Source organism: Mustela nivalis (genome assembly GCF_964662115.1).
Source record: "Mustela nivalis genome assembly, chromosome: 9".
In the NCBI taxonomy this organism is placed as follows: Eukaryota; Metazoa; Chordata; class Mammalia; order Carnivora; family Mustelidae; genus Mustela; species Mustela nivalis.
In genome coordinates, this window is record NC_139028.1 from 110,433,089 (window position 1) to 110,459,409 (window position 26,321).

A 26,321-nucleotide genomic window follows, 5' to 3' on the forward strand; every position below is an offset into this window, starting at 1 on the left:
CCTTTGGTGGGATCCTCGAACAGGCTGCCCTGCTCCGGTTGCAGCTGGGTCGTGTCCCTTTTGGCCCCACCCCCTGACCTCACACATACCAGCTCTCTCCCCTTGCAGGCACCGCTTAGAGGAGGGCCAGGCCACCAGCTGGTCGCGCCGGCTCAAAGTGTTCCTCTGTTGCACTCGGACGAAGGACTCGCAGTCAGTAAGTACTGGGGGGATCGCCTCCCACCGGCTCGCGTCCTGCTGTCGGCCACTTAGGAGCCCTGGCTCCTTGGCAGAGCCAGGTGGAGCAGGGCAGCTAGAAGGGCCTGAGCTTGAAGCAGGAGTAGGGGGGGGGGACCTGGCACTCACTGGCCTACCGACTCCCTCCAGCACGGGGAATAGCCACTTCCTGGCTTGGTCAAGGGGATGGAAAGGTTTCAAGACCTTTCATCCACCCCCTTGGAACTTAGTTTAGGAGAGGAGATGCTAAAAAATCAGGGTGACCTGAAAGCAAAGAAAAGCAGTATGAACGTTCCCAGCCGCAGAGGCCTCTGGAAGGCCCGTCGGGGCGGTCAGGTGCTGAGCCCCAGAAGTGCACAGTCAGCCCTCCGTACCTGGTGCTTGGAGGAGGGCACGGAGGGGCCCAGTGCTGCTGGAGAAAAGCCAGCTCAGCGGAGGGTGGCCCCTGGGGGGAGGTAGGGCCCTTGGGGTCCTCGACGCAGACCCCCCATGCACCCTGGCAGGGCCCTTAGAGACCATCTAGTGTCCCCCCCGTCCCCTGCCCCTCATTTTTCAGATCAGACAGCTGAGGCCCAGAGAGGTGGTGTGACTTGCTCAGCGTCCCACAGCTAGTTAGTGGCAGAGCCAGTGAGGTCAGGAGACCACTCCTCCCTGAGCCAGACAGCAAGTGCCCTCCATGGAAGCCACCGGAAGCCTGAGTGGCTCCTTCCCTCCAGCAGCCCCTGGTGAACTGTAGAGTGAGTAATCAGGTATAAGAAAGTCCTCCGCTCCTCCGAGGTTCCCTGGTGGGCGGGGATCACCCCATGGGCCTCTCTGGGGGGTGGTCTAGGGGAACATACCCACCCCCTCCTGGGCACGTGGCAGACTTGGGGCTGATGTCAGAGTGCTGCAGGGTGGGGTGGCCCAGGACCCGGGTCCCATCAAGCGCTGGGGGTCAGGTGCAGTGCAGAGCACGTTTTGATCACTCTGTGCTCTGTGGCTTAAAATCTGAACTGAGTGCCCAAGTGACAAATCAGGCCCTTCGTGTACAGTTCCATATTTGTAGATGCAGCCGTATAGGCCCCTCGCAGGGCGGTCAGCGGAGCCCGGTGGTAGCTAGTGCTGTCTGGCCTCGTCAGGACTTTGAGTTTGCAACCCTGGAGTTTTGTTCTCTTAAAAGTGTCAGGCACTCACAGGTGAAACCCTGAGAGTGGGAATCACTGGCCATGAGTCTGCACCCAGCACAGCCTTTCCCAACAAGCTAGGTAAGAGGTTTCTGAGGCTGGGAGGAGGCCTGGCCCACTGACGGGCATGGTGGCCTCTGCACGCCTCCTGCCTCCTGCCCTCCTGCCCAAGGCCAGAGGGGCAGCCAGCCCAGTGTCACAGCCTTCTCCAGGCCCATCATGAGGGTCCCCGAGCCTAAAGCCGTGGGCAGGTGGGGGAGGGGGACTGCCACCCCAGAGGCTCCGCCCCGTAGGAGGCCTTTCAAGGTCACAGCTGGTGGGAGGTGGGAAGAAACTCAGTGTGGGGAGGCGGCAGCCAGGAGCTCAGTTTTGGCTTCTCTGCTAGAGAGACAGGCGGAGGAGAAACAAGCCGGGCCGAGCAGGCCTTGATTCCTAGTGGCTGGGGAAAGAACAGGAAATGGCTCACGTTGGCATCTGTGCATGGTAGGCGGTGATGGTGAGTGCCATAGGAGCTCTGAGGACAGAAGAGGGCCGGGAGGTGGAGGTTCGGTGGCTGTCGCACACAGCTCACTCTGCCCGGCCCAGAGCCTAGGCTAGGACCCTCGGGGTCACAGTTACAGAGGGCCCGGCTGGATTGGACCCAGCTGGGGCCGAGCAGGTGCCTGGGGCGAGCTGGCACTGAGCCTGGAGCAGAGCCCCAGCCCAGTGGGATTCACGTTGGGTCTCTTGCCCTCTCTCCGCTCCCCTGCCCCCACCTCCCCCCCCCACCCGCCCCCGGACCTCACAGGATGCCTACTCCGAAATCGCCTACCTCTTTGCTGAGTTTTTCCGAGACCTCGACATTGTGCCATCTGACATCATCGCCGGCCTGGTGCTGCTCCGGCAGCGGCAGCGGGCCAAGCGCAACGCCGTGCTGGACGAGGTGAGTGCCATCTCTCCTGCGGGCCTCTCCCTGCTGCCCTGCTGCTGCTATGCCCGCTCCCTGGGGTCCCTCTGGTCACCCCCTGATGCCCCCTCTCCTCCTGGCTCTGGCTTGAGGGTCTTCTCGCTGCTGGGCCAGCCACGGAGGCTTCTGACCACAGGGCCCTCGTGAACGATGCTTGGAGCCTCGGCCCTCCGCACTTGCCTCCGTCTGCCCCCTGACCCCCACTGGGGTCTCCCAGCATCCTCTCCAAAGCGCGGTACCCTCGGCCTGGGCAGGAATGTCCCTGGCGCGGGGTGGTAGGGGGTGTTTGATGCTTTCAGTGGAAAGGGAGCAACTAGACATGTGAGGAGACCTCGGATTTGGGGACAATGGCTGGGTCACGGAAGAGCTAGAAACCACACCCTCCTTTGGGTGTTCAGGCCCTTAGGAAGCAACAGAATCAGAGCCCGGGGGGACCTGGACCCCCTATCTCAGCCGTGCCTCCTGGACCTGGGACAGCCACCTTCACACCCTGGTTTTACAGGCGAATAATGACATTTTGACCTTCCTGTCTGGGATGCCAGTGACTAGAAACACCAAGTATCTCGACCTCAAGAACTCGGTGAGTCAGACCCCCCGCCCCCCCTCCCCACCCTGGCTCCTTTTCCCTCTGCGGGGCGGCCTGAGCAGACCCCCTGCCGGGCGCCCCACAGCATGGGGGGCTCCTGCAGCTCTCCGCCATCGCCTCCCTCCTCACCACCCCTTCGCCTCCCCTTCCTCCTGAGGACCGCCCCCGTCATGCTGGTCCCACGGTCAAAAGCCTGGAATCTGCTTCACCACCCTCCGAATGTCTGGCCCTGGCCTCTTAAGATCGTGAGGTTGGGGGGTGGCGGGGCGAGCTGCTCAGACGGTTGCAGCCGCCGTTGTCCTGGAAGGCAGCACGACACAACACACTAGTTTCGAGCTCTTTTGAGCGGTGGAACCTTTTCTCAGGCATCTGTACTAGAAACCCGCTGTTCACAGGTCAAGGTGGGACCTGCCCTGTGGCCAGGGGAGCTCTTCCCCACCACAAGGGCACTGTGCTGCCCAGGCTGAAACTGCAGCCGGCGTCCTCAGGAGCAAAGCGATTCACCCCTGTCACTGTGACCTTGAGCAAGGCCTCCGTCCCCTCGGAGCATGTTTCTGCATGGGTGATGGTGCTGGGCGCACCTTCCAGCCAGAGCTCCAGTGGGGAGGAAACGAACCATTCCGAGTCTGGCTCCCCAGTCGGGGACCTATCAGAAAGGATTCCTCCCTTGTATCTAAATTGCCTAGAAAACCCTCCAGTCTCCATTTGTCCCCACTGTCCAGAGTGGGTGTGCATGTCCCCTCCAATCACGGTGCCCGAAGCAGGTGCCCAGCCCAGCCTCGCTTACCCCAGGCACCCCGAGCGCTCTCACCATGTGAAGGGGGAGGTGGCACAGGCAGGCCACCGAGCCTTGAGGTGCTGGGCTCCCTGCCTGCCGGCGCCCCACCCTCCAGCTGGAGCCAGAGAGGATAATTACCTTCTCCAGATCATTCCTAAAGAGCAGATAGAGCTGGCCCGGCAATGGTTCCGCCCCTCTGGGCCCTTATTAAGGTGCTCCCTACTTCACTTCAGAAGATGACTAATCACCCACTTTAACTTTTACAAGGTGACTAATTCCCCCTAAGTGCAGGAGCCCTCCAGCGTCTGGCACACCCGGGACACAGGAAGCCGCTTTGCGGGGACACCTGTGCCTCCCACCTCCTTCCAGCCCATTGGGCTGATCACAGTAGCCACTGGCCTCAGACGCCAGGTGTCAGACTGGCGCCTTTCTCTGCAGAGATCCCGGTCTGCTCCAGACATCCCTGGGGAGCCTGTGACTTGGCCCATCAAACAAGAGTCTCCCCATATTTGCAGACAAAGAACTTGTGGGCCGAGAGGCTGTTGATGGCTTGTCAGGTCCCCCAGCATCTACAGCGCTGGCCCTGCTGCTCAAGGCCTGGACACCCCCAGCTGGAGGGCTTAGTGCCTCTCAGGGTTAAACTTTCCTTCCCAGGCCTGTGATGCCCTCTCACACCTCCCTCTCGCTTCCCTTCTCTGGAAATCGATCCAGGGCTCCGAGTGTTTTTCTGTCCCCAAATCATTAATTCTGACGTTGGAGCAGCAGGACGGGTCCCAGGAGGTTCCGTGCCCTGGTTGCATGGAGATAATTAGGGAAATGCAATTATCATCTGAGGGGAGCGGTCCTTCCTCCAAGGCGGGGGCGTGGGGGGCCTGCAGTCCCTGGGGAGGCCAGGAGGGCCGCTCCCTCCTCCATCCAGGGGAGCCTTTGGGCCTGGAGGCTGGAAGGGCAGCAGTGACCGCCTCCGCCTCCTTTCTTCCAGCAAGAGATGCTCCGCTACAAAGAGGTCTGCTACTACATGCTTTTCGCCCTGGCCGCCTACGGGTGGCCCATGTACCTGATGCGGAAGCCTGCCTGTGGGCTCTGCCAGCTGGCGCGGTCCTGCTCGTGAGTACCCCCGTCCCGTGCTTCGGCTGGCCAGCGTGTGCAGACAAGCAGAGGTCCTGAGGGCCAGCGTGTGGGAGACTCTCCCCGGACAGACTGTGCCTGCCCAGCCCCCCAGGGTCTGTGGCTTCCGTGGCTTCTCTTCCATGCCACCTCTGGGCCTCAGCCTCTCTACTGCTGCATTATCCTTAGGTGGGGAAGAGCACAGGCTTTGGAATCACACAGTGTTTGGTTTGAATCGAGATTTCGTCATTTGCAGCCAGAGGCAAGTTGGTCTACCTCTGCGAGACTCAGTTTCTTTGTCTGTAAAGTGGGGATGGCGATACGTATGTCCTTGTTCTGAGAGGATGGGATGCGGACTGGAGAGCGTCTGGCGTGCTAGCTGCCTTCCCCTCCCGTCCTCCACCCCGTCAACCACGCCACGCCCCTTCTACCTGTATCTTTCTCTCCAGCTGGTGTCCTGTGCTCAGCTTGCTGAAATAAGGGACATGCCTAGTACAGGCCCAGTTCATGGAGACCTCTGGAAGGGCATCAAGAAGGCCCTTGAGTGAAAGACTTTGACCCTCTTCCCAGGGATTTGGCAAGGCACCTGTCCCAGACCAGCCCACCCCCACCCCCTCTGGGTGCTGGGAGGACTCTCTGTCTCTCCTAACTGGGCCAGAGAAGGACAAAGCTCTGGAAGGGCCCCTTCCCCGTCCTTGGTGTCTCCACCCTCAGCCCGGCCCAGACAGAAAGAGGACAGCTCCCTGGCTCCCTGGTCTGGAAAGCCTGGCGTTCTGTCTGTGACGCCCCTGCCCTTGGGGCAGCCACACCCCTCCCACGGTGCCCTTCCTTTCTGCAGAGAGCCGTGTGGCTCTCTGGACCTTGTTCTCCCCACCCCCCCGTGATTTGCAGAGCGAGTGGCCGGGCCACCCTGTGCTCCCTCCCACAGCTGGCGTTCCTCGCAGCGTCCTTGGGAGTCACTGCGAGCATGTCAAAATGAGTCCCAGACCAGGAGTCTGGAGACCCGGGCTCTGACGGGCCCTGCTCTATTACTGGCAGGCTGGGGACGCCGTCGGTGCGAGCGGTGCCCTTCCTGCCTGCCTAGCGGGTATTTCAGAAGCCAGGCAATCGTGGGCAGGCAGGGCCCTCGGGGGATCTGCAGACAAGGGGTGGGGGGCCCAACTGCGGTTTGTCAGCTTCTCGAGACTTCGAGGAACAAGAGGACGGGTCCTCGAGCTCAGGTGTCCGTCCCTGAAGGCGGCACGGTGGCGGCCACATGCTGAGAGAGAAGAGGTAGCTGCCTGAGAGCAGGGGTCCGGCCTCCAGCCCCGGTCCGGCCCCCCACTTGGCCCTGCGGTGGTCACCCAGTCCAGGCCCCGTTGCTTCCCAGACTCAGCTGAACCCTGAGTTTTCCCAGAGGGGCCTCTCCTCATTGGGAAGTAGGTAACAGTCCCTTAGGTGCTGCTTAGGTGAGGACAAAGCTCGAGACATCCCTGAAATTCAGGATTCTTCTTAAAAATCTCAGCTGTCCTCTCAAGGTAGCAAGCCCAGCCGGGCCTTGAGTTCTGGCTGGGGGCTCCTCCACCCATCCGTTGGCCACGGGCTCCCTCTGGCGGCCTGAGGAGCAGCTGTTCATTTGGGGGAGGCCTGCTGTGGGCCCGGTGCCCGGACGTGTCTGTACCCCTGGCAGAGTAGACCCTGCCCTGGGACCCACTGCCTGGTGGGGGGGGGGGGTACAGACAGCACACAGACAAGGACACGGGGCCTGTAGGAGCAGAGGGACACTTGGGCGAAATAGAAACAGGTCGTGGTGTCAGGCTGGGAAACACAGGCAGGGGGCTGGTGGTGCTGGACGGGGTGTCCCGGGCGAACCTCCCCGTGACATACGTGTGAGCAGAGGCCTGAGGGAAGTGGGAAGTCCTGCCGTGCAATCTGGCCTGTGCATCCTTGCAAGGAGCCCAGCTCTTACACTGGGCAGGAAGGGCATCACTGCAGGGTTTCCAGTGAAGCGACATGGCTCGGCTTACGTCTTAGAGGGTTGCCCTGGCTGCCCATTGAGAATGTCGAGACCAGGAGTACATGGGGGAGACCGGGGCGGCCACCATGACGCTCCGAGGCAGAGATAATGGCGGAGGGGGTGGGTGGGTGCGGGGAAAGTGGCCGGAGTCTGTTCTGAATTGGAAGACAGAGTGAGCCGATGTGTTGACCGATCCACGGGCTGTGGGACGTGAAGTGGGGCGGGGACCTGAAGCCAGCTCCAAGGACAGGGCTGGACCATGAGCAGCAGGGCGCAGGGAACTCTGGGAGCACGCAGGGGTGGGCCGGTGGGGGGGTGGGTAATGGGCCCCTGAAACGTGGGAAGGGAGCATCTGGAGGTGGGAGCAGATCAGGCGGTTTGGTCACTCAGAGGGCGTAGCTATGACAGGAGGAGCCAGGGAGGCCCGGCAGTGAGGGAGGAGCAATCCAGGGGTGAGGCGGGGGGAGCACTGCAGGGAGAGAGCGAGGCCCACCAGGTCCTGTGCCGCCAGGAGGCCGAGTACCATGAGGGCTGTGGGACTTCTCCAGGGGGGTTCCGGAGAGGCTGACTGGAGCCGTTGCTCTCGGGGTCTCTGAGCCCCCTGCTCCCCTCCCCTTGCCAGGTGCTGCCTGTGCCCCACGCGGCCCCGCTTTGCCCCGGGAGTCACCATCGAGGAGGACAACTGCTGTGGCTGCAACGCCATTGCCATCCGGCGCCACTTCCTAGATGAGAACATGACCGCGGTGGACATCGTGTACACTTCCTGCCACGACGCGGTGAGCGGCCACGCCGGGCCTGTGGGCAGCGCTCCCTTACCCCGGCCTCTGTCCTCGGCGGGTCGCGGGGGTGCAGCTGGACCCCCTCCCCTCCTCACCCCCTCGGGGGCCAGGCAGTGGTCCCCGACCCCAGCCCCAGCCCCGGGGCTTCTCGGCCCAGCCGTCGGGGCAAGGGATGCAGGGACTCAGCAGCGAGGCCCTGGGAAGGGGGCAGCGGTCCCTCCAGACTCCACAGGCAGGACAGCAGCACTCAGGCGGCCTGAGCTGGAGGGAAGCCTAGAGGGAGCCCCAGCAGCCTTGCGGGGGCCCAGAGAGGAGCTGGCTCCTTGGCCAGGAGGCCTGCTTAGGTCACTCTCTGAGTCTAGGCCCATCCCAGGACCCCTTGACTCATGAGCCCCCCTTATCCTAGGTCTATGAGACCCCTTTCTATGTGGCAGTGGACCATGACAAGAAGAAGGTGGTGATCAGTATCCGGGGAACGCTTTCGCCCAAGGTATGCTGCCTGTGGCGCCCAGCCCAGCCCTCACAGCCCCTGAGGCCTGCCCGCCTTCCTCTTCCTGTCCTCACCCCAGCCCTCACCTGTCCTCTCTGTCCACAAGGATGCCCTGACGGACCTGACCGGGGACGCTGAGCGCCTCCCCGTGGAGGGGCACCACGGCACCTGGCTGGGACACAAGGTACTCCCCCTTCCGGGCCCCAGAGGCTCCTTGCCTCCTCTGCTACCCTGCCAGCGCGCACACCTGTCCTGCTGTCGGGGGGTGTCCTCCCTGCTTGCTAGGCCCCCAGGGAGAGGTGGGTCAGAGGAGCCTGCATTCATCTAGAAGGTCCGCTGTGGCCCAGCCACCGGGATCCCCACAGTCCTGCCTGGCTCAGGTCCTGTCCCAGAAGAGCCTAAAGAGGCAGACGGGAAAAGATTGGTTTCTGTGAGATGCACAACTCTCCTGAGCCTCAGTCTTGTCATCTGTGACATGGAAATGATATGATAAAGTGTGCACCAGCCCCCACAGCCAGGTTGTTAGGAGGGCCAAAGAGGAAATGGTTGGGACAGGATTGGTGAGTCTCCAGTCACCGTTTTTGCTGGTCCCTAAAAGGCTTCACTCCTGGGGCGCCTAGGCAGGGTGGTTGGTTAAGCCTCTGATTTTTATTTTTGATCTTTTTTTTTTTAAGATTTTATTTGTTTATTTGACAGGCAGAGATCATAAGGAGGCAGAGAGGCAGGCAGAGAGAGAGGGGGAAGCAGGCTCCCTGCTGAGCAGAGAGCCCGACCCGGGCCTCGATCCCAGGACCCTGAGATCATGACCTGAGCCGAAGGCAGAGCCTTTAACCCACTGAGCCACCCAGGCGCCCCATATAGAATCTTTTTAAAAAATTTATTTGAGAGAGAGAGAGAGAGAGAGAGCGCACACACACGAGCAGGGGGAGGGGCAGAGGGAGAACTGAAGGCAGATGCTTAACTGACTGAGCCACCAAGTGTCCCCAAGCGTCTGATTTTTGTTTTCAGCTCAGGGTTGTGAGACCAAGCCCAATGTCCAGCTCCATGCTCGGCACAGAGTCTGCTTAAAACTCTCTCTCCCTCTCCTTCTGCCCCTACACCCTGCGTGCACACCCTTGCTTCTCTCACACTCAAATAAGTAATAAATCTTTTCCAAAAAAAAAAAAAAGGCCTAAAAGATCTCCCTCTCTGTTCCTCCTTACCCAGGGGATGGTTCTCTCGGCTGAGTACATCAAGAAGAAGCTGGAGCAGGAGATGGTCTTGTCCCAGGCCTTTGGGCGAGACCTGGTGAGGCTTCCTCCCTGCCCCTGAGCCCTGGCTATGCCCACGATGCCGCCTCCAAGGCAACGCTGGGGGCAGGGTGTGTGCGTGGTGGTGCCTCCCCCCGCCACCCACAACGCCCCACAAGCCAGACCCCTACACTGTCCTTGGATGCCTGGCTTCCAGCCCCCTCCTCACCACTCGGTGACCCCTTCCTCTCTCTCGTACCAGCAGTTCTTGGGCTCCCCTGCCCAGCCCCAGCCAGGTATGACCCCCCTGCTCCATGCTGGGCACTGGAGGTACAGAGATGGTTCTGGGCAGGGGCTTCAAAATACAGAGCAGGCAACAAAGATAAGTAATTTCAGAGCCCAAAGGAAGGGTGTTGCTCTGGGTAGAGTGATGTGGATCCTACCACCGACCCAGTCTGCTCCCTGGACAGGCAGCCCCCATGGCAGCCACCCTTCCCAAAGCCAGGCGCTCCCTGGCCTCAGGAGACCCCAGTCTAGTTGTTGGGGCACAGAGATGGGGGCAGGTGAACCAACGATTGCTCTAGAGGATAATCTCCATAGTACGTACCCTATTACAGTAGAGTACAGTCAGCATGTATAAAGGTCTTCCTTGTGTATAGATACAAGCGTCTAGGAGGGAGTGGGCCTCTCCCAGAAAACCAGGAAGGTATCAGGAAGGCTGAGCAAGGTTTTGAAGGATGCATAGGAGTTTATTTGAAGAGTCTCCCCAAGAAGTTGCTCTGAGCGTGTCTAGCTTGGCTCTTCCCCTGCCCCAGGGACCACACAGCACAGATTCCGTGTCAGGACTCTGGGAAGACCCCTCTGTCCGACTGGTAGCAGCTAGTCCAGCGCATCCCTGGGGCTGGGCGCTCACCTGTCTCTCCGTTTCCAGGGCCGAGGAACCAAACATTATGGCCTGATTGTGGTGGGCCACTCCCTGGGTGCGGGCACCGCGGCCATCCTCTCCTTCCTGCTGCGCCCCCAGTACCCTACCCTCAAGTGCTTTGCCTACTCCCCACCAGGGGGCCTGTTGAGGTGAGCCGCCTGGGGTCTGGGAGCTGGCTGGGGTTGATGGGGGCCAAAGACTTGGGAGCTGGCCTGGGCAGTCTGACTTCCGGTGACATGGGGGCCTGGGAATGGCCTGGCAGGTGGAAGGAGGGGTGCTCCGTCAGAGGCCAGGCAGACCCCAGGATCTGTGCCCGGCAAAGCCCCTCACTGGCAGGAAAGGTGTGACTGGGAGCAGGCAGCCCAGCCTGGCCCCTGGGAGCTCCCCAGAGGGCCATGAATCCCAACACTAACCCTAGGAGTGCTAGAGCAGGGCTCCCTCACCGCCCCTGCCTCAGCACCCCCGGCTTCCTTTGCAGCGAGGACGCCATGGAGTACTCCAAGGAGTTCGTGACGGCTGTGGTTCTGGGCAAAGATCTTGTCCCCAGGCGAGTTGCAAGTCACAAGTCACTCCCTTTCACCACTGTCCCGGCTAGCTGTTCTTGCCTCCTCGGGGCCTTTCCCTCAGATGCCCATCTTCCCCAGGAATCCCAGAGCCCCTAGAGCCCCCAGAGGGAGAGGACAGGTGGTCCCACCCTGCCTGACCTCCCTTACCTGGCTAGGCCCTGCTAAACTGCGGACTCACCCCTGCCCACCCCTCCCACCCCATGACCCCAACGGCATGGCCTTTTCCCTTGTGTGGCTGCCGTGTGCCTGCCTATCTGCCCCCATACCCCACACACCTCCCAGTCCCTGGCCCAGCGAGGCTGACACCTGGCTTGCTTCCTTCCCCAGGATCGGCCTCTCCCAGCTGGAAGGCTTCCGCAGACAGCTCCTAGACGTCCTCCAGCGAAGCACCAAGCCCAAAGTGAGCCCCCGCCCCCTGTCCCCCTCCACCCTGCTTGGGCATGCTGGACTGTGGGCACTTGCCTGTCCCTTGGCACAAAGCACAAGAGGGCCCAGCCATGTGAGGCCAGGCCGCGTGTGGCTGGTGTCATGGGAACCCCGGCCCATCAAACTCTCAGCACCTCCAAACCCATCTCGTCTCCCTCACAGCCTATCCTCATACAGAGGGGGGCAGTCGAAGCCCAGAGTGGGTAAGGGACTTGCTTTTGCTCACACAAGCTGTCAGGACTGGGACCCAGGGCTCCTGAGTCCCGACCCCATCACCCAGTGCTGCCTAAGTTAGGAAAAAGCAGGCCCGAGGCTCAGTGCTTCGAGTTCATGACGGGAAGGCCGCTGCTAGGCCTGCTGTGGTTCTCCAGGCTCCACGAGTCCAGGTGCCCCTGCCGGAGGGAGTCTGGGTGCAGTTTGTTCTGAGGCTCTGCTGGGGCTAGAGACACGCCCAGCCCCGCCTCCTCTCCCATCAGGTCTTTGAGGACACTAGGGGTCTTCCTGTGCCGAGACGGCCTCAGTGTCCCAGGCGGGTGTGGGTGCTGTGGGCAGGTACCCTGAGGCAGGCAGGAAGGGGCCGCCCTGGAGCAGCATGTCCTCTCTGACCCCCGACTCCACCCCACCCATCATCTCTGCCCGGTTTGGGCTGTTCCCAGCCTTGGTGCCCATGACCTTCTGGCAGGCAGCGCCCTGGGCCTGACACCTGGTGGCAGGGGTGGGCAGGGCAGCAGAAACGTAGGGGCCCAGGTATGCCTGGAGGAGCCTGGTTCTGGGAGGCAGAGCTGCTCCTATCCGACCCAGGCTTGCACACTCATCAGGGCTGGGGGGTGGGTGGCCAGAGGCCACCCCAGATGCAGCCGGGCCTCGTAGGTGCAGCCGGAATGAACTTGGGGTCTGCTCTGTCTCTGACTCAGTGCATGACCTAGAACGAGCCCCTTCCTTTGCTGGACTGTTTCCCCGTCCTCTAGATGAAGAGGTGACTGGTCTTCCAGCCCCTTTCTAGCCCTGAAGTTCAACACTGTCCCGTCATCTGTCCTTGGCATCTTTCTGGCCATCGTGGCCACTGTATGCCTCGGCCACTGCCTCCGCAGGTGGGCACTGCTCTTCCCTCTGCCCCATGGCCATCCTGGCTCCCCCCAGGGACCTCTGAGCCCCCTTTCGAGGCCCCTCCTGCCGCTGCCCACTAGCCAGCCCTGCTCAACTCTTTCCCTGTCTCCCTCAACCCTGCCCCACACAGTGGCGAATTATCGTGGGGGCCACCAAATGCATCCCCAAGTCAGAGCTGCCTGAGGAGGTCGAGGTGGCCACCCTCGCCAGCACACGGCTCTGGACCCACCCCAGTGACCTGACCATCGCCCTGTCTGCCAGCACCCCTCTCTACCCTCCTGGCCGCATCATCCACGTGGTCCACAACCACCCAGCAGAGCAGTGCTGGTAGGTGCTGCTTCTGACCCTGACCAGGGGCATGGGGGATAGAGCTGGCCTTGCTTAGTGACCCCCCACCCCTCGGGGACTGGGGGCAGAGGCAGGGAGATGATGGCCCAGGATGCTCTGGGCCTGCATTGCGCTATCCTTGGGCTCTGCAGGTGAAACAAAAGACCCATCCAGAGCAGGACCCCACCCTTTGTACTCCGTGCCCTCCACCATCTCCTGGTGTCCCCCAGGGCAGTTCTCCCCACTTATGGCCCATGTGAAAGTGGATGCCCTTGGGGAGGTCACCCTGAGGCCCCAGCCAGCTCCCACCTCAGTTATGTGCCTTCCTCTCTGGGATTAGTCGGCAGCACTCGTGAGCAGGGGTGGGGATGAGAGGGGAGAGGGGAATGGGCCAGCAGTAGCAGGCTTCTCCCTCGTCCTGCTCTTGCAGGGGGCGGGGCTTGACTCCTCCCTCCCAGCCACAGAAGGCTTGTGAGCCAGGCCTTGCCCAGGGCCGGGCAGGTGTGGTCCAGGCCTCCAGCAGGTGGTAGGCTATGTAGGGACTGTGGCTGAGGTCCTGGTGAGGCCGAACAGGGAGCCCGGGGACCTGGGGGCTGGAGCCAGGCTAGGCTGCCACCCACCCTCAGCCTCCCTCCGGCCCCTGTGCCCCCCAGCTGCTGTGAGCAGGAGGAGCCCACGTACTTTGCCATCTGGGGCGACAACAAAGCCTTCAATGAAGTGATCATCTCGCCGGCCATGCTGCACGAGCACCTCCCCTATGTGGTCATGGAGGGGCTCAACAAGGTGAGCCCCCCGGGCAGCCTGGGCAGGGACGCCTCCTCAGAGCCCCACTGTGCTCTGTGGCCCGGAGCACCTGGGCTGTCCCCGAATGACAGGCAAGGATGCGGATGCTCAGAGAAGCGAGCCAGAACTCGTCCTCTGGTCCCTGCACCCCTGCTATCTCCATGGCTGTGTAGGCCCTGTGGTGGGAAGGGGTCGGGGAGACTCCCAGGTACCTGGCCTGACACACGCACAGCTAAGCAGGGGTGCCCTCCGCCATCACCTGGCCACGGAATGGTGACCGTAGTGGAGGAGCATGCCAGCTGTGGTGCCTAGTGTGATGGTGGGCCAGGCCCAGGCCTTCCTGGTGGAGCGCGGACCTAGGCCGGAGGGGGGCAGGCAGGAGCAGGGCCCAGCCGACCCAACGAGGCTCTGGCCTGGGAGGCCTGGCCTGCTGCCCCACCCCCACATGATTGTCACCCCTCCACCACCGCCACCAGCTTGCCCGACCTGTCCCCAGGTGCTGGAGAACTACAACAAGGGGAAGACGGCCCTGCTCTCCGCTGCTAAGGTCATGGTAAGCCCCACTGAGGTGGACTTGACTCCTGAGCTCATCTTCCAGCAGCAGCCGCTGCCAACGGGGCCGCCCATGCCTGCTGGCCTCGCCCTGGAGCTGCCCGCCGCAGACCATCGAAACAGCGTCAGGTGAGTCCTGCCTGCGCCGCCCCAGCCCGCCCCGAGGGTACGCACACCCCAGGGGTGTTCCAGGGCACAAAAGCTTGTGCGCATGTGGATCCCGCACCTGTCCTGGGCCGACAGGTGTCTACAAAGCTCTGCGCACAGGCATGTGAAGGTTGAACTTGACCCTCTGCTCAGGAGCTCTTGGGCTGCTCCCACGGCCCCCTGCTTGCCATCACTGAAGCCCCCAGGGGAGAGTGGTCGCCTGGGGATGCACCGAGCTGGGGCCACAGCCCACAGAAGCACTCACAGCCATCTAGCCCACACAGATGGACACCTGTGGACTTACAAACACGCAGAGAGGTGTGTTCGTGGTGATGCTTACACATGCATACACATACATGTTCAGAAACCGTAGCTCTGAGCATACGGAGCCCCACACACACGTGCTCGTGTAGAGGACATACAAGTCAGAGGCCGAGCTACATAGACCAAAGGGCCGCTAGGGTGGGCAGCCATGCACGTGAGCACAAGACTGCACCTGTGCCCAGACCGAGCCACACGGACACAGACAGACACCTGCACGCTACACACGTAACTCCGGGCCCCATGTGCCTGCTCCTGGACCTGCATGTGCTTTGATGGGGGCTGGCTCTGAGGTTGGGAATCATCCTGGTCCACCCCCTGTGGGGACCTTTCCAGGCCAGGTCACAGATGTGGCTGGGAGGCTGCTCCAAAGGGTGGTTGCCACCTCCAGGCCCTTGGTGGGGACACCTGGACATCTCTCCAGCCATTTGTATATTTCCTGTGGCGGCTTGACCATGTCTGCTCAGAGGTGCGGCATCCCCTTCCCCTGGCCCCGCCCCCTTCACTTCCCTGTCTGTCCAGCAGAGGGCACTAACCCATGGCGGAGGCAGGAAGTGACCTGGGCCACCCGCCCCTGCTCCAAGACACATCAAGGGGCACTGGCCCTAAGGGTGTGAGAACCAGTGGGGGCAGCTCTAGGCAGTGCTTTCTCCCTTTCTCCCTCCCTCTTCCTCTCTCTCCCCTTCCACCAACGCCTGGTAGTGACCTGGGTCAGCCAGTCTGGGCCCCAGGCTCCGGTGAGCGAGCGCAGTCTCGCAGCAGCGCTCCAGAGCTCTAGGCTCTCAGCGGGGCCTTAGACCTTCAGTGCCTCCACCCACAGCATCAGACCTTTTGCCTTCTGTCTTGGGCTCTCGTGAGGTGTTTTTTTAAAACAAGTTTCACACTGTTGAACACACTGTTAACCTCGTCCCTTCCCCAAGCTCCCTGCAGCCTGGGAGTGGGAGGGTCCCCCCAACCCCCGGGGTCTCTGCCCCAACTGAGTGTCACAGCCCTGCCCTGCCCTCCTTAGGAGCAAGTCCCAGTCCGAGATGAGCCTGGAGGGCTTTTCAGAGGGGCGGCTGCTGTCCCCAGTGGCGCCGGCGCCGGCGGCGGCGGCCCGCCAGGACCCCGTGGAGCTGCTACTGCTGTCCACCCAGGAGCGGCTGGCGGCGGAGCTGCAGGCCCGGCGGGCGCCCCTGGCCACCATGGAGAGCCTGTCGGACACTGAGTCCCTGTACAGCTTCGACTCCCGCCGCTCGTCTGGCTTCCGCAGCATCCGCGGCTCGCCCAGCCTCCACGCTGTGCTGGAGCGCGACGAGGGTCACCTCTTCTACATCGACCCCGCCATCCCGGAGGAGAACCCGTCCCTCAGCTCGCGCACCGAGCTGCTGGCGGCCGACAGCCTGTCCAAGCACTCCCAGGACACGCAGCCCCTGGAGGCAGCCCTGGGCAGCGGGGGCGTCACCCCCGAGCGGCCCCCCAGCGCGGCGGCCAATGAGGACGAGGAGGAGGGAGGCTGTGGCAGCCGAGGGGCGGCCCCCGGGGGAGAGCTGGCCCTGCACAACGGGCGCCTAGGGGACTCGCCCAGCCCTCAGGTGCTGGAGTTCGCTGAGTTCATCGACAGCCTCTTCAACCTCGACAGTAAGAGCAGCTCCTTCCAGGACCTCTACTGCATGGTGGTGCCCGAGAGCCCCACCAGCGACTATGCGGAGGGCCCCAAGTCCCCCAGCCAGCAAGAGATCCTGCTCCGCGCCCAGTTTGAGCCCAACCTGGTGCCCAAGCCCCCGAGGCTCTTCGCTGGCTCCGCAGACCCCTCCTCAGGCATCTCACTGTCGCCCTCCTTCCCACTCAGCTCCTCGGGCGAGCTCATGGACCTGACGTCCACGGGGCTCAGCAGCCAGGAGTGCCTGGCCCTGGACAAGGTCCGGACTCCGACCCCCACCAGCCACGGGGCCAGCCCCGCCAAGCGGGACGACCTGGTCATCTCGGCGCGCTAGCACCCCCGGCGTGGCTGCAGGCTGAGACCCTGGGCTGAGCAGGGGGCCCCTTGAGCTCCTGGTGGCTGCCCCCAGGGCCAGGCCGCTTTGAGGAGAGCCCCCCGCCCAGGGGCCAGTTTAGCCTCAGGCACGGGGCGCTGCTGCTGAGCTGGGGGTCTGCAGCCCTACCTCAGCTTAGGACCACCGGAAGGCCGGGATAAGGGTCCTTTAGATGGGGGAGGGATGGGAAGCAGGGAGGAGCCTAGGGCAGCCTGCCGGGTGGGCTGGGCAGCCCTCGGCCCTCTCAGCCTGCCTGTCCCCCACAGGACGGGCAGTGGGCATGCCGACTCCCCATCACTGCCCTCTGGCTGCCCTCCCAGGACCAAGATGGAGAGCAGCTCTCTCCCCACATACTCATATCTGTGGTCCAGGCTGGTGTCTGCCCTGGCCACCCCCCAGATCTGGTGCCTGCTGGCCAGCCCCCTGGGGTGACCCCACGCCAAGGTGGCCCGCAGTGCTGTGTATGTTTACAGATGTTGCTGGGCCGGACTGAAGAGGTTTCCTGGGCTTGCAAGTGCCCCCCCACCCTATGATGGGTTCTGAGCAGGGAGGGGAGGGGGCCTGTCCCCACGGAGCCCAAGGCAGCCACGGGGCCTGGAGGGGCCTGGAGCAGGGTGGGGTCAAGACTACCCCTTTTCTGCTTGGTGCCCCTCATGCTGATCCCTCTGGCACTGGGTCCTGGGCACCCGGGCCTGCCCCACCTGCCCATTACTTCCTGTCTTGCCTTCTACCCCAGGGGTCCTGGCTGCTCAAAGGGCAGAAGGCACAGGTACGACCACCGCTGGCTTCAGAGTTAGTGCCCTGGGCAGAAGGAGGACACCCAAGTCCCCCTTCCTTTGAGGGCCCCATGTAACCGCTCTGTAGCACCTCGCCCCTGCACCTAGGCAGCCTCAGGCCCTGGGGTCTGAAGCCAGACATGTCCCCACTGCCCTTGGGTCCCCCTCCTCACCGGCCTGAGCGCTGCCCCAGTGGAGCTCTCTTCCCCCCAACCCTCCACAACCCTCTACATCCGTCCTGTTGGCAGGAAGTGGAGAGGAGAGGAGGGCATTGCAGGATCTAGCTAAACGGGGAGCAGGAGGGCCAGGGGCTCCGGGGCTTTCCCCCCTTAGCTGGAGGCCTCCTGCTGGGCTGGGCACGCAAGGCGGAGGTGGTGCATGCCGGCGGGGGCCACGTGTGTGTGCATGTGCATGTGAACAGCTCCTGAGGAGGGGGCTGCGGGGGCTCCCACCCCACCTGCTTGCTGCCCCTCCCAGCCCACCAAGAACCTAGACTAGGATGGGGGCCTGGGCGGTGGGGGAGGGGTGCACAGGACGAGCTCAGTTCCATACATTGGCATCCTCCGTGTCCTACTGCTTCTTGGACCCTGGGTTTGGAAAACTGGTGTGTGCCCCAGCGCCGCCTGCTTGTGCCTTCGTCTCCCCGGAGGCAGACTCCCCCATGCTGCCCCACCCCATAGCCTCTCTGGAGCTGCTAGACTCCCCTGACCAAGATCCCCCCCCCCCACACAAATCTCATGATCACTGGTATCGGGGGCCTGTGTCCTGATCTCCATCCCACGAAGCTGGGACTGGCCTGGATGCTGCTCTGGGACCCCCCTGCCCACCGTGACAGATGGAGCCAGAGTCCGGGGAGCTGGGCCTCCCTCCCTCTCTGACACCCCCGTTCACAAGACTCCAGGATGCCCCTGCTGAGGGGCCCGCTGCTGGCAGAGCCTGGGCCCAGCAGAAGCAGGATGGAATCAGTGGCTCTTAGAGTTTAGAAAAAAACAAATCGTAAATCAGAGTAAAGTTCCAACAAGCACCTCAGCCAATGGCAGGGAGAGACTTGGTGTCTGGCCTTTTAATTCCTCCTCTGCCAGGGTGGCCCCCGGGACCTCTAAGGGGGCGTGGTAGCCGCCCATGCCCAGGACTGAGCCATCAGGGACAGACTCCCCACCCCCATGGCTGCAGCCACACATGGTTCCAGACCTGGGGCTGGGGCAGGCTTGGACTCAGCCCTGGAGGCCGCAGGGTCAGCCCACCCGGAACCTGCCCTCTCCCTGCCACACCCCCTGAAAGAATGGGCCTGCTGCGCCCCTCTCCCTTCCTCCCCATGCCACACTTGGGGGCCTCTGAGCCTAGGATGGCTCAGACACCCCCCCCCCCAAAGTCTGCTCCCAGAACGCAGCACAAACTCCCAGCCGTGAGCTGGCCTGTTCTCCCCAGGGTCTGGGTGACCTCCATATGCAATCGGCAGTGAGCAACTGGGCCCAGACACTCAGGCACTGTCCGTGCCATTCTCCCGCAACTTTTTGTACTTACTGTATGAAAGATCCACACTAATATTGCTGTAAAAAGGAGAGACAAATTAATATAGCTTATTCTATAAATATATCTGTATATAAAGGTTTCTGTATATTGTATAGAGCTGTGTATAAACTGCGTGTAGAAGCACGCTGGCTGCCTTGAGTGACCTCTCTTCCCAGCTCGGGGGGCAAGGGTTGGGGGGTCTGCTGCTGAGCTCAGGGGTAGGAGGGGCCCCTGAGACTGGCTCGTGCTGCTGTTGATGCCCTGGTCTAGGACCACACTCTGAGCCACAGTGAGGAACCAGAAGACCCTGAGAGCCCCACACAAATGGGGCAGTCCCTTGTTGAGCCTTGCCCATGTGGAAGGTGTACCGGGAGATCCATGTTCATGACCCCATCAGGGCCTTGAAAGATGGGACTTGTTAGTCCCTTTCTCCTCCCTGAGGGGTCTGGGGCACAGAGAGGGTAAGTAAGCTGCCCAAGACCACAGACCAGCATGTGGGGCGCTGATCTGACAGTTCCCACCCTTCTGCCCAATACCGAGAACCAGAGCAGAGGAGCAAGGACTCCCCTAACACCCCCCGGCAGGGTAGCACTGAAAGGCAGGGGCCACTGGAAACCTTTGCTGAGTGCTTCTTTAGAAGGGTGCAAAAGAGTTGACCGGGCCCACTCAGGGCACCCCAGGGACCCCAGCTCGTGCAGGCTCCAGGACAGTGAGGCCCAGGGGGCTGCTGCAGGCCTTGGGTGGGCGGGGAGCTTTTTGGGCCTCCTGCCCACACCAGGCCAGGCCCGCCCGCCCCCTTCATGCAGCAGGTGGCGCTGTTCCTCCAGCCCAGGGAGATGGCAGCTTGGGCCCAGACCCTGAGCCAGCCAATTTTTGACTTGACCTTGACCTTCCCCTTCCTCACACTGCCCACCCTCTTACCCCCTCGAGAGTCCCGAGGGACCCTACTTGGTGCAGGGGGAAGGCGACAGAGCAGTGCCTGGCCCCCAGTGCCCCCAGCCTCTTTGAACAGAAGAGGCTCAAAGAGGCCAAAGACCTGCTTAAGGTGACTCGGCCTGTGGGGACAGCTGCAGGACTAGAATCCGGGCTGCCTGGCTGAAGACTCTGGCACCCACCCTCACTTGATGGTTTTCCGAGGTTCTTCCTCAGAAACTCAGTCTCACCAAGTTTGCAAACCGTCCTGTCCAATTCGTGGTTCAGAAGCTGAAGAAACCGAGGGCCAGAGAGGTTGTGACTTGCCCAAGGTCACACAGAATGTGTGGGAAAAGGCTCTCACGAGAGCAATTCTGGGAAGGGCTGGAGCAGCGCTGTGCCTCCCAAACCCACGCAGGCCCTGTGGACAGGCCTGTCCACCTCAGCTGGGAGGGAGGTAGGAGGCGGGAGGGGGCTTATCCTGCAGGGCCCCCCCCCCAGCCCTCTCACCCAGGTCCGGGGAAGCAGCACCCCGCGCCCCCCCCCGCCCCCCTCCGCCTCACTGCCGCTGGGTTCCCACTCAGCACCCCATGGGCCTTCCTCCCTTCCTCTGCAAAAGGGGCGGCTGCCAGGGCTATGGGAGCCCATGGGGGGTCAGGGGTCCCACAACAGGGAGGCCTGGCCGTCCGGCTAGCTGATGAACCCCACCCTCTCCTGGCCTGGCCTCCAGGCTGGTACTCTGTGCCTCCAGTTACCCTCTGTCTCTGCCTCCCTCTCCCCAGTGCTGCCACCTGCTGGCCCTGCTGAGCGCCAGGAACGATCCTGGGATAGAAGAGCAGCACTTAGGATCACTGCCCTGCCATTTTACCTTCGCCAAGAAGCGGGATTAATAGGCTGACTTACAGAGGAGCCCTCCGAGGACGGGAGGGCAGGCCCTGGAGGATGGCTGAGATGACCACAGGACAGCTGCCCCTGCTCGGCCAGGAAGGAAGTCTTGGTTGTTCACTCCTTATGGCTTGGTGGGGACAGGGTGCAGATGGGGCTCCTCTCTGTGGATGGCTCCCTCAAAGTCCTGGTTATGCACAGTTCCCTTCGGCTCCCTTACCAGCTCTAGTTGCCGCCCTGTCCCAGACAGGCTTCCTTCTGGACTTTGAGGGTGGCAACCTCAGCTTCTGGCTGAGGCCCAGAGTCTGGGACTTTAGCCACTCCTCTCCCCCAACCCAGAGATGGGAACCCCTGGGGGAGTCCCTCCTTTGCTCAGTGGCCTAGTGGAATCAGGGGAGATGGTAGGGCCAGAACACCCTTAACCAGGCCAGCTCCCACCGGATGAACAGGAAGCTCCGTCCCACCCCATCTAAGCTCAAGGCCACCCCAGAGGCCTAATGATCCAACTTAAGGAGTTGGGGTGTTGGGGACAAAATATGCATGTCCCACTCCACACAGGGGCAATGCTTCGCTCATCACCATGGCCCTCAAATGGTGGGCATTTCGGCAACGTGTGGAACCATGGTGGAAAGACCTGTGGGTAGGTGAAGGCTTATAAAGGAGCTCGTTTTCCAGCTGGTTCTGGGCAACTCCTAAAATAAATTCATTAAAAGAAAAAAAATCACATGGCGTAGGCGGGTGTCTACTTTGTCCACTGGCAGGCCTGACGGGGTGGGGGAGGGGGCAGAGCAGAGAATAACAATTGTCTTAAGGGAGGCTGCGGAGGGCGAAAAAACCTCTGGGGTGTATCAGCAGAAAAAGAATAGGCGTCTCAGTGTGGCCCTCCCCCCCCTCGCGACCCGGCCCCTGCGGGGGGAGCACCGGCAGCACACACAGCTGGGGCCTCCAGCAAAATCCCATTCTATATATGGAGGAGCAACAGCGCGGAGAGCGGCCCCTGGAGGGACAGAACCTCATTGTGAGGCACCCGCCGGCCTGGGCACCCCCTCCCCCAGCCCCAGAACTGTTGTGGCATTGACCCTCCTCAGTGGGCCACCACCGGCCTGCTGACTGGGCCACATCTGGGGCTCAGGCACCGGCTGCCCCTCCCCCAGGGCTGGCCGCTGAGGAAGAGGAGGGCTGCCTGGGTGGGAGCAGCTTCACAGGCTCTCATCCCCGTGCCCACTGAGCAGCCCGGCTCACCCCCCATGCTCCTCTGGGGTGGGGGGGTACTGGCTGGGCAGTGTGGCCCCCTCCTGGCTGCCAGGGCTGCTATCTCGGTCAGCTGGGGGTCCTCCCGCCCCTCTGGGCCTTGCGGTCTCAGTCCCAGTCCTGTCGTCTGTCAAACAGGGGTCGGGTGGGATCAGTTTTCCAGCTCTGACTTGCTTATCCAAGGATCCTGGGAGGCGGTAGCAGCACCACTCCGCAGTGAGATGATTCGCTGGGTCCGAGATTCCAGAATTCTCTGCTTCCAAAGTTTCAGAGATCTAGGATTCTGCGGTGTGAAGACGCCATTGTCCGTTCCTTTCATGTGTATTTACTTAGAATGAACTGCGTTCCAGCTGGTGGTCTTGGTGTTGAAGCCAGGGCAATGACTAAGCCCGAAAACCCTCTTACCTTCCCAGAGCTTCCAATCTAAAGCCAGAAGGATAATCACAAGAACTGACTAAAAATCTTTTATGTGGTGAGGAAAAAGGGCAGGTAGGGGGAATTGCTTCAGAGACGTGATGAGTGAGAAGGAGCCAGTCATGCAGGGACAAGCATTTAGACAGATGGAACAGCATGTGGCAGATGTGCGTCTGGCATGTTTGAGTGAGAGCAGGGAGGCCTTGGGGGCTGTGACTTAGCAATGGAGAGAAAAGGAGGAGCTGAGGCCAGTGGTACGTTAGGGCAGGGGCAGAGCATAAAAGGCCTCAGAAACCAGGACAAGAGGTTTATATATTGTTTTGAACACGACAGGAAATTACTGGTTTTAGCAAAGGAATGACGTGATCTGATTGACATTTTAAAAAGAGTGATTTGAGGGGTGCCCGAGTGACTTAGCTGGTTAAGTATCCACCTTCAGCTCAGGTCATGATCTCAGGGTCTGGGACCGAGCCCCATATTGGGCTCCCTGCTCAGAGGGGAGTCTGCTTCTCTCTTTCCTTCTGTCTCTTTCTTCAGCTCGTGCTCTCTCTCTCAAATAAATAAAATCTTTTTTTTTAAAAAAGAGTGGTTTGGGAGGTTCTAGAGGCCATCACTGAGGACAGAGGCGGTTACAGAAGGGCCAAACAGACATGAGGAGGCGCTCCAGAGGTGGGGACAGACGGACAGGGGATGGTGGTTTTATCCTGGGCACACTAGGATAGGAGGTAGAACCTGTGGGCCTCCCACTACCATACAGGGAAACAGTGACCAAGAGGCTGTCTTTCCAGGTTTGGCCAAGATCTGGTTCCGAATGCACGCTTTGACCCCAATTACCTTGAAAGCCTCAGACCCGTGCCATCCAAGTCCAATACCGTAGCTGCCCATGTCTATTTACTCTTGAGCTACTGAAAATTAAATACAATTGAAAAGCCAGTTCCTCCGTCTTACCAGCCACATTTCAAGTGCTCGATCACCACATGCGGCTAGTGCGGCCCTACTGGATCAGCCGGTCACCCAGAGAAACATTCCCATCATCAGGCAGAGTCCTACCGGACAGCATAGGACTGCTCATTCCTGAGCCCGACCCCGTTTCCTCGTCGGCAAAATGCAGGCAATAGTATGTCCTCGGGGGGAGACCTGCCGACGGTCTGCTCACCAGATGTGTGGGGTCGGGGGCCAGGGGAGGAAATCGCGGGCGTCTTCTGAGAAGCTAAGAGTCAGAAGCCTGCTACCTTCCCGTGCCCAAGGGGAGGGCGAGGACTGCGGGGCGGGGACGAGGCCGCGGACCCCTACTCCGGCCAGGGAGGTCACCCAGCGCCCAGCGCCGCCTGGGGGAGCCGCGCGTGTCCTGCCCTCCCGGGGCCGCGGCGCCGGCCAGGCCGCCAGGGGGCGCTGGGCGCGGCGGGCGGGGCGCGGGGTGTGGAGGGGCGGGGGGCGGGCGGGGGCCGGGCCAGGGCCGCGCGAGGGGCGAGCGCGGCGGCGGGCCGGGCGGGACCGTGGCCGGAGCTGAGCCGGGACTGTCGCGCGGGCCGCGCCGGCGATGCCGCGCCCCCGGGCCGGGCTGTAGCGGGGCCGCGGCCGAGCGCGCGCGGGGCAGGCCGGCCATGGAGGTGGTGGACGAGACCGAGGCGCTGCAGCGCTTCTTCGAAGGTGAGGGACCGCGGGCCGGCCAGGGAGGGGGTGGAGGACGGCGACCCTCCTCGTGCTGGGAACCGCCAGCCGAGCTCCCCGGGGACTGGGAACCCCAACTCTGCTTCGACCACTTTGGGACTCCCCGGAATGCTTCCTCTGGGCTGGGGCGCTCCGGGCCGGCGGCTGCCTGCGGGGCTGGCTCCCAGGGCTGGGAGGTCCCCGGGAGGTTACTGCTCACCTCCGCTAAAGTTGGGCACCCCCTCCCGGTCCCCCCAGCACGCAGCTTCCTAGGATCCGTGTCCCCTCCTATGCTTGGTCCTTCTTCATGCCTTCCAGGACCTGCAGTGCCCCCTAAAACCTGACGCCTCCCACCCCTAGTGCACTTCCCGCGTTTGGGGACCCTCCACTGTGCTTCCCTGAACCTCATACAGACACAGACTCCCAGACCCCCTTTGAGGCTCAGCCCCCAGCATGCCTTCTAGGATCTTCCATGCCTTTTAGGCTGGCCCCGCAGCTCCCAGGCATGCCTTCCAGAGGTCGGGCCCCCTGCCTGAAGACTCAGGCCCCTGTGCCCTTTTGAGGTGGGCAGCCTTTGCCCAGCCTGACTCCTAGGAGCTGAGACCTCCCCACTGTGCTTGCCTGACACTAGGACCCCCTCCAAGCCCATCACCCACCTTCTGTAAGGCTTCTCCCTCCCCCAAGACTGAAATTCCCCTTGGAGCAGCCATCCCTCCCTTACTCTGGGCTTGGAACCCCTCCCCAGCATTCCTCCCTGGGCTGGATTCCCCCCAACCCTGAAATGCTTTCCCTGGGCTAGAACCTTCTCAAAGTCAGCATCCCCGATGCCAGCCCCCTCCACACTCTGAGACCCTCCCAAAGTGGTGAACTGCATCCTGCCAGCCCTCTGAGGCTACTTGGGGCTGTTCTACCCATACCAGTCCCTGGAGCTATGCTTCCTCTGGCTGATACCCCCATCCCAGGAGTGACCTCACCCCCTCACCTCGACCTGGATAGGACCCTCACTAGGACTGGGATCTAAACATCTACACACAATCTACAATGTTTTCTTCTACCCCTGTCCCCCCCATCCTCCAACACACACACACACACACACACTGTGGTTTTGGAGGTCAGCTCTTACATCTACCCAGACTCCTGTCGCCTTTACCTGGGTAGCCTCTGCCCCTCCTCTAGGCCTTTCCTCTTCCTCCGGGGTGCTGGACCCTGGAGGAATGGGACAGAATGTGGGAAGGGGAGGCAGAGAAGCAGGCTGCCGTGTCCCAGCCCACTTGGCTTCTCAGACCCTCCCTGGAACATCTCCGGCCCCTCTTGGGCTCCTCTCCACCAACTTGGGGAGCCAAGCCTCTGACCTCACCCTCTTGCCCCAGTCCCTAAGCCCACAGCCTAGTCCTCAGTGTGCACCTGCCCCCAGGGATGGGGTGGTCCATGGGGACATCGCTGGGCTGGGGCTGTTGGGCTACAGGGCGGTGGATCACAGCCCAAGTTTCCAGCCTAGGACCCAGATACGAGTCCAGGAGGGAGAGAGGAAGGCCTTCCTTTGCCTCAGTGGCTCCCTTTTTGTGCCTTGGGTGGGTCACTTTGTCCACTTCTGGTTGCTGAATAGGTAAGGCCATCTCCTAGCTTCAGGCCTCTTCACTTCAGGAGTCTGGACAGCCCAGAAGACCCAGACCCAAGAAATCAGCCTTGGACTCGATTAAATGGTTGATCCTGGGGTAGTTGGGCCATTTGAGGGTTCTAGGCTGTACCCCCCCATCAGTCCCAAGAGCTCTGGTTCTCCTTAGACACTGTTCATCCTTTATGAATCCTCAAGGGGCCTTGTGGGGGCTGGGGGCCCCTGAGAAGGAGGGAATGGGTGCTGTTTTGGGGGTGTCCTGAGCCCACTAGATTCCCAGGACGGTCCTGGACCAGGCCCCCTTGCTTCCTGCAGCTGTCCCCATGTGGCCTGCCCAGGACCCTGGAACCAGGCAGAGCTCAAGCTCCCCATCTCCTGAGCCAAACTTTCCCTCCTGGCTGTGGGTGGGGGGTGGGCGCTGACGCCACAGCTCAGCCATGCGGCTGGCCTGGTGGGGAGGCTGTGCAGCTCCCTCCAGAGAGATAAGAGGAGACTCAAGAATGTCTGTGGGGAGCAGGGCGGGGGTGTGGGGCTGCCTGCTGAGGCGGGTGGAGGGAGCTGGGGGCTGAAGAAGTGTTCCCAGAGCCCGAGATGAGCTGGAGGGTGCGCTGGTGCTGGGGCTCTAGGAGTCTCTGGGGCCATTTGGGGTGGGGGGCGGCTGGCAGGGAGCAGATCTGCCGTGGTGTGGGGGGGCCTCCGGCCAGACCTTGGTGTCTTCAGGACTGTTAGTGTGAAAGCCAGTGAATGTTGTGAATGTGGGTATGTTGTTCCAGAACTCTCGCCCTTGGGGCTGGGACCTGAGTTCTCATTCTGGTCCTCACTTGACCTTGGTCACTCCCCGTGGACG

The 26,321-nt window shown here is 62.0% G+C and overlaps 2 protein-coding genes across 8 annotated transcripts in view; both read left to right on the forward strand.

Annotated features, from left to right (window-relative positions):
* DAGLA (diacylglycerol lipase alpha) overlaps positions 1-18,891 on the forward strand; it is a 30,414-nt gene extending 11,523 nt beyond the window's left edge. For 3 of the 5 annotated variants that reach the window (XM_082684408.1, XM_082684409.1, XM_082684412.1), the window contains exons 6-20: positions 109-196; positions 2,167-2,301; positions 2,828-2,905; positions 4,672-4,796; positions 7,415-7,568; positions 7,978-8,061; positions 8,168-8,245; positions 9,268-9,348; positions 10,222-10,364; positions 10,694-10,762; positions 11,109-11,181; positions 12,445-12,641; positions 13,295-13,424; positions 13,921-14,105; positions 15,454-18,891. In XM_082684408.1, the coding sequence (XP_082540534.1) occupies positions 109-196; positions 2,167-2,301; positions 2,828-2,905; positions 4,672-4,796; positions 7,415-7,568; positions 7,978-8,061; positions 8,168-8,245; positions 9,268-9,348; positions 10,222-10,364; positions 10,694-10,762; positions 11,109-11,181; positions 12,445-12,641; positions 13,295-13,424; positions 13,921-14,105; positions 15,454-16,420 (2,587 nt within the window). In that variant the 3' untranslated portion in view covers positions 16,421-18,891. Of the gene's footprint in view, positions 1-92; positions 197-2,166; positions 2,302-2,827; positions 2,906-4,671; positions 4,797-7,414; positions 7,569-7,977; positions 8,062-8,167; positions 8,246-9,267; positions 9,349-10,221; positions 10,365-10,693; positions 10,763-11,108; positions 11,182-12,444; positions 12,642-13,294; positions 13,425-13,920; positions 14,106-15,453 lie in introns of all 5 variants that reach the window. The other 2 variants (XM_082684411.1, XM_082684410.1) reach the window with 1 other exon arrangement.
* A 4,809-nt stretch (positions 18,892-23,700) lies between these two features.
* Positions 23,701-26,321, forward strand: part of MYRF (myelin regulatory factor) — a 32,460-nt gene continuing 29,839 nt past the window's right edge. For all 3 annotated transcript variants that reach the window (XM_082748064.1, XM_082748065.1, XM_082748066.1), the window contains exon 1: positions 23,701-23,859. In XM_082748064.1, coding sequence (XP_082604190.1) covers positions 23,814-23,859 — 46 coding nt within the window. In that variant the 5' untranslated portion in view covers positions 23,701-23,813. The remainder of the gene's footprint in view (positions 23,860-26,321) is intronic.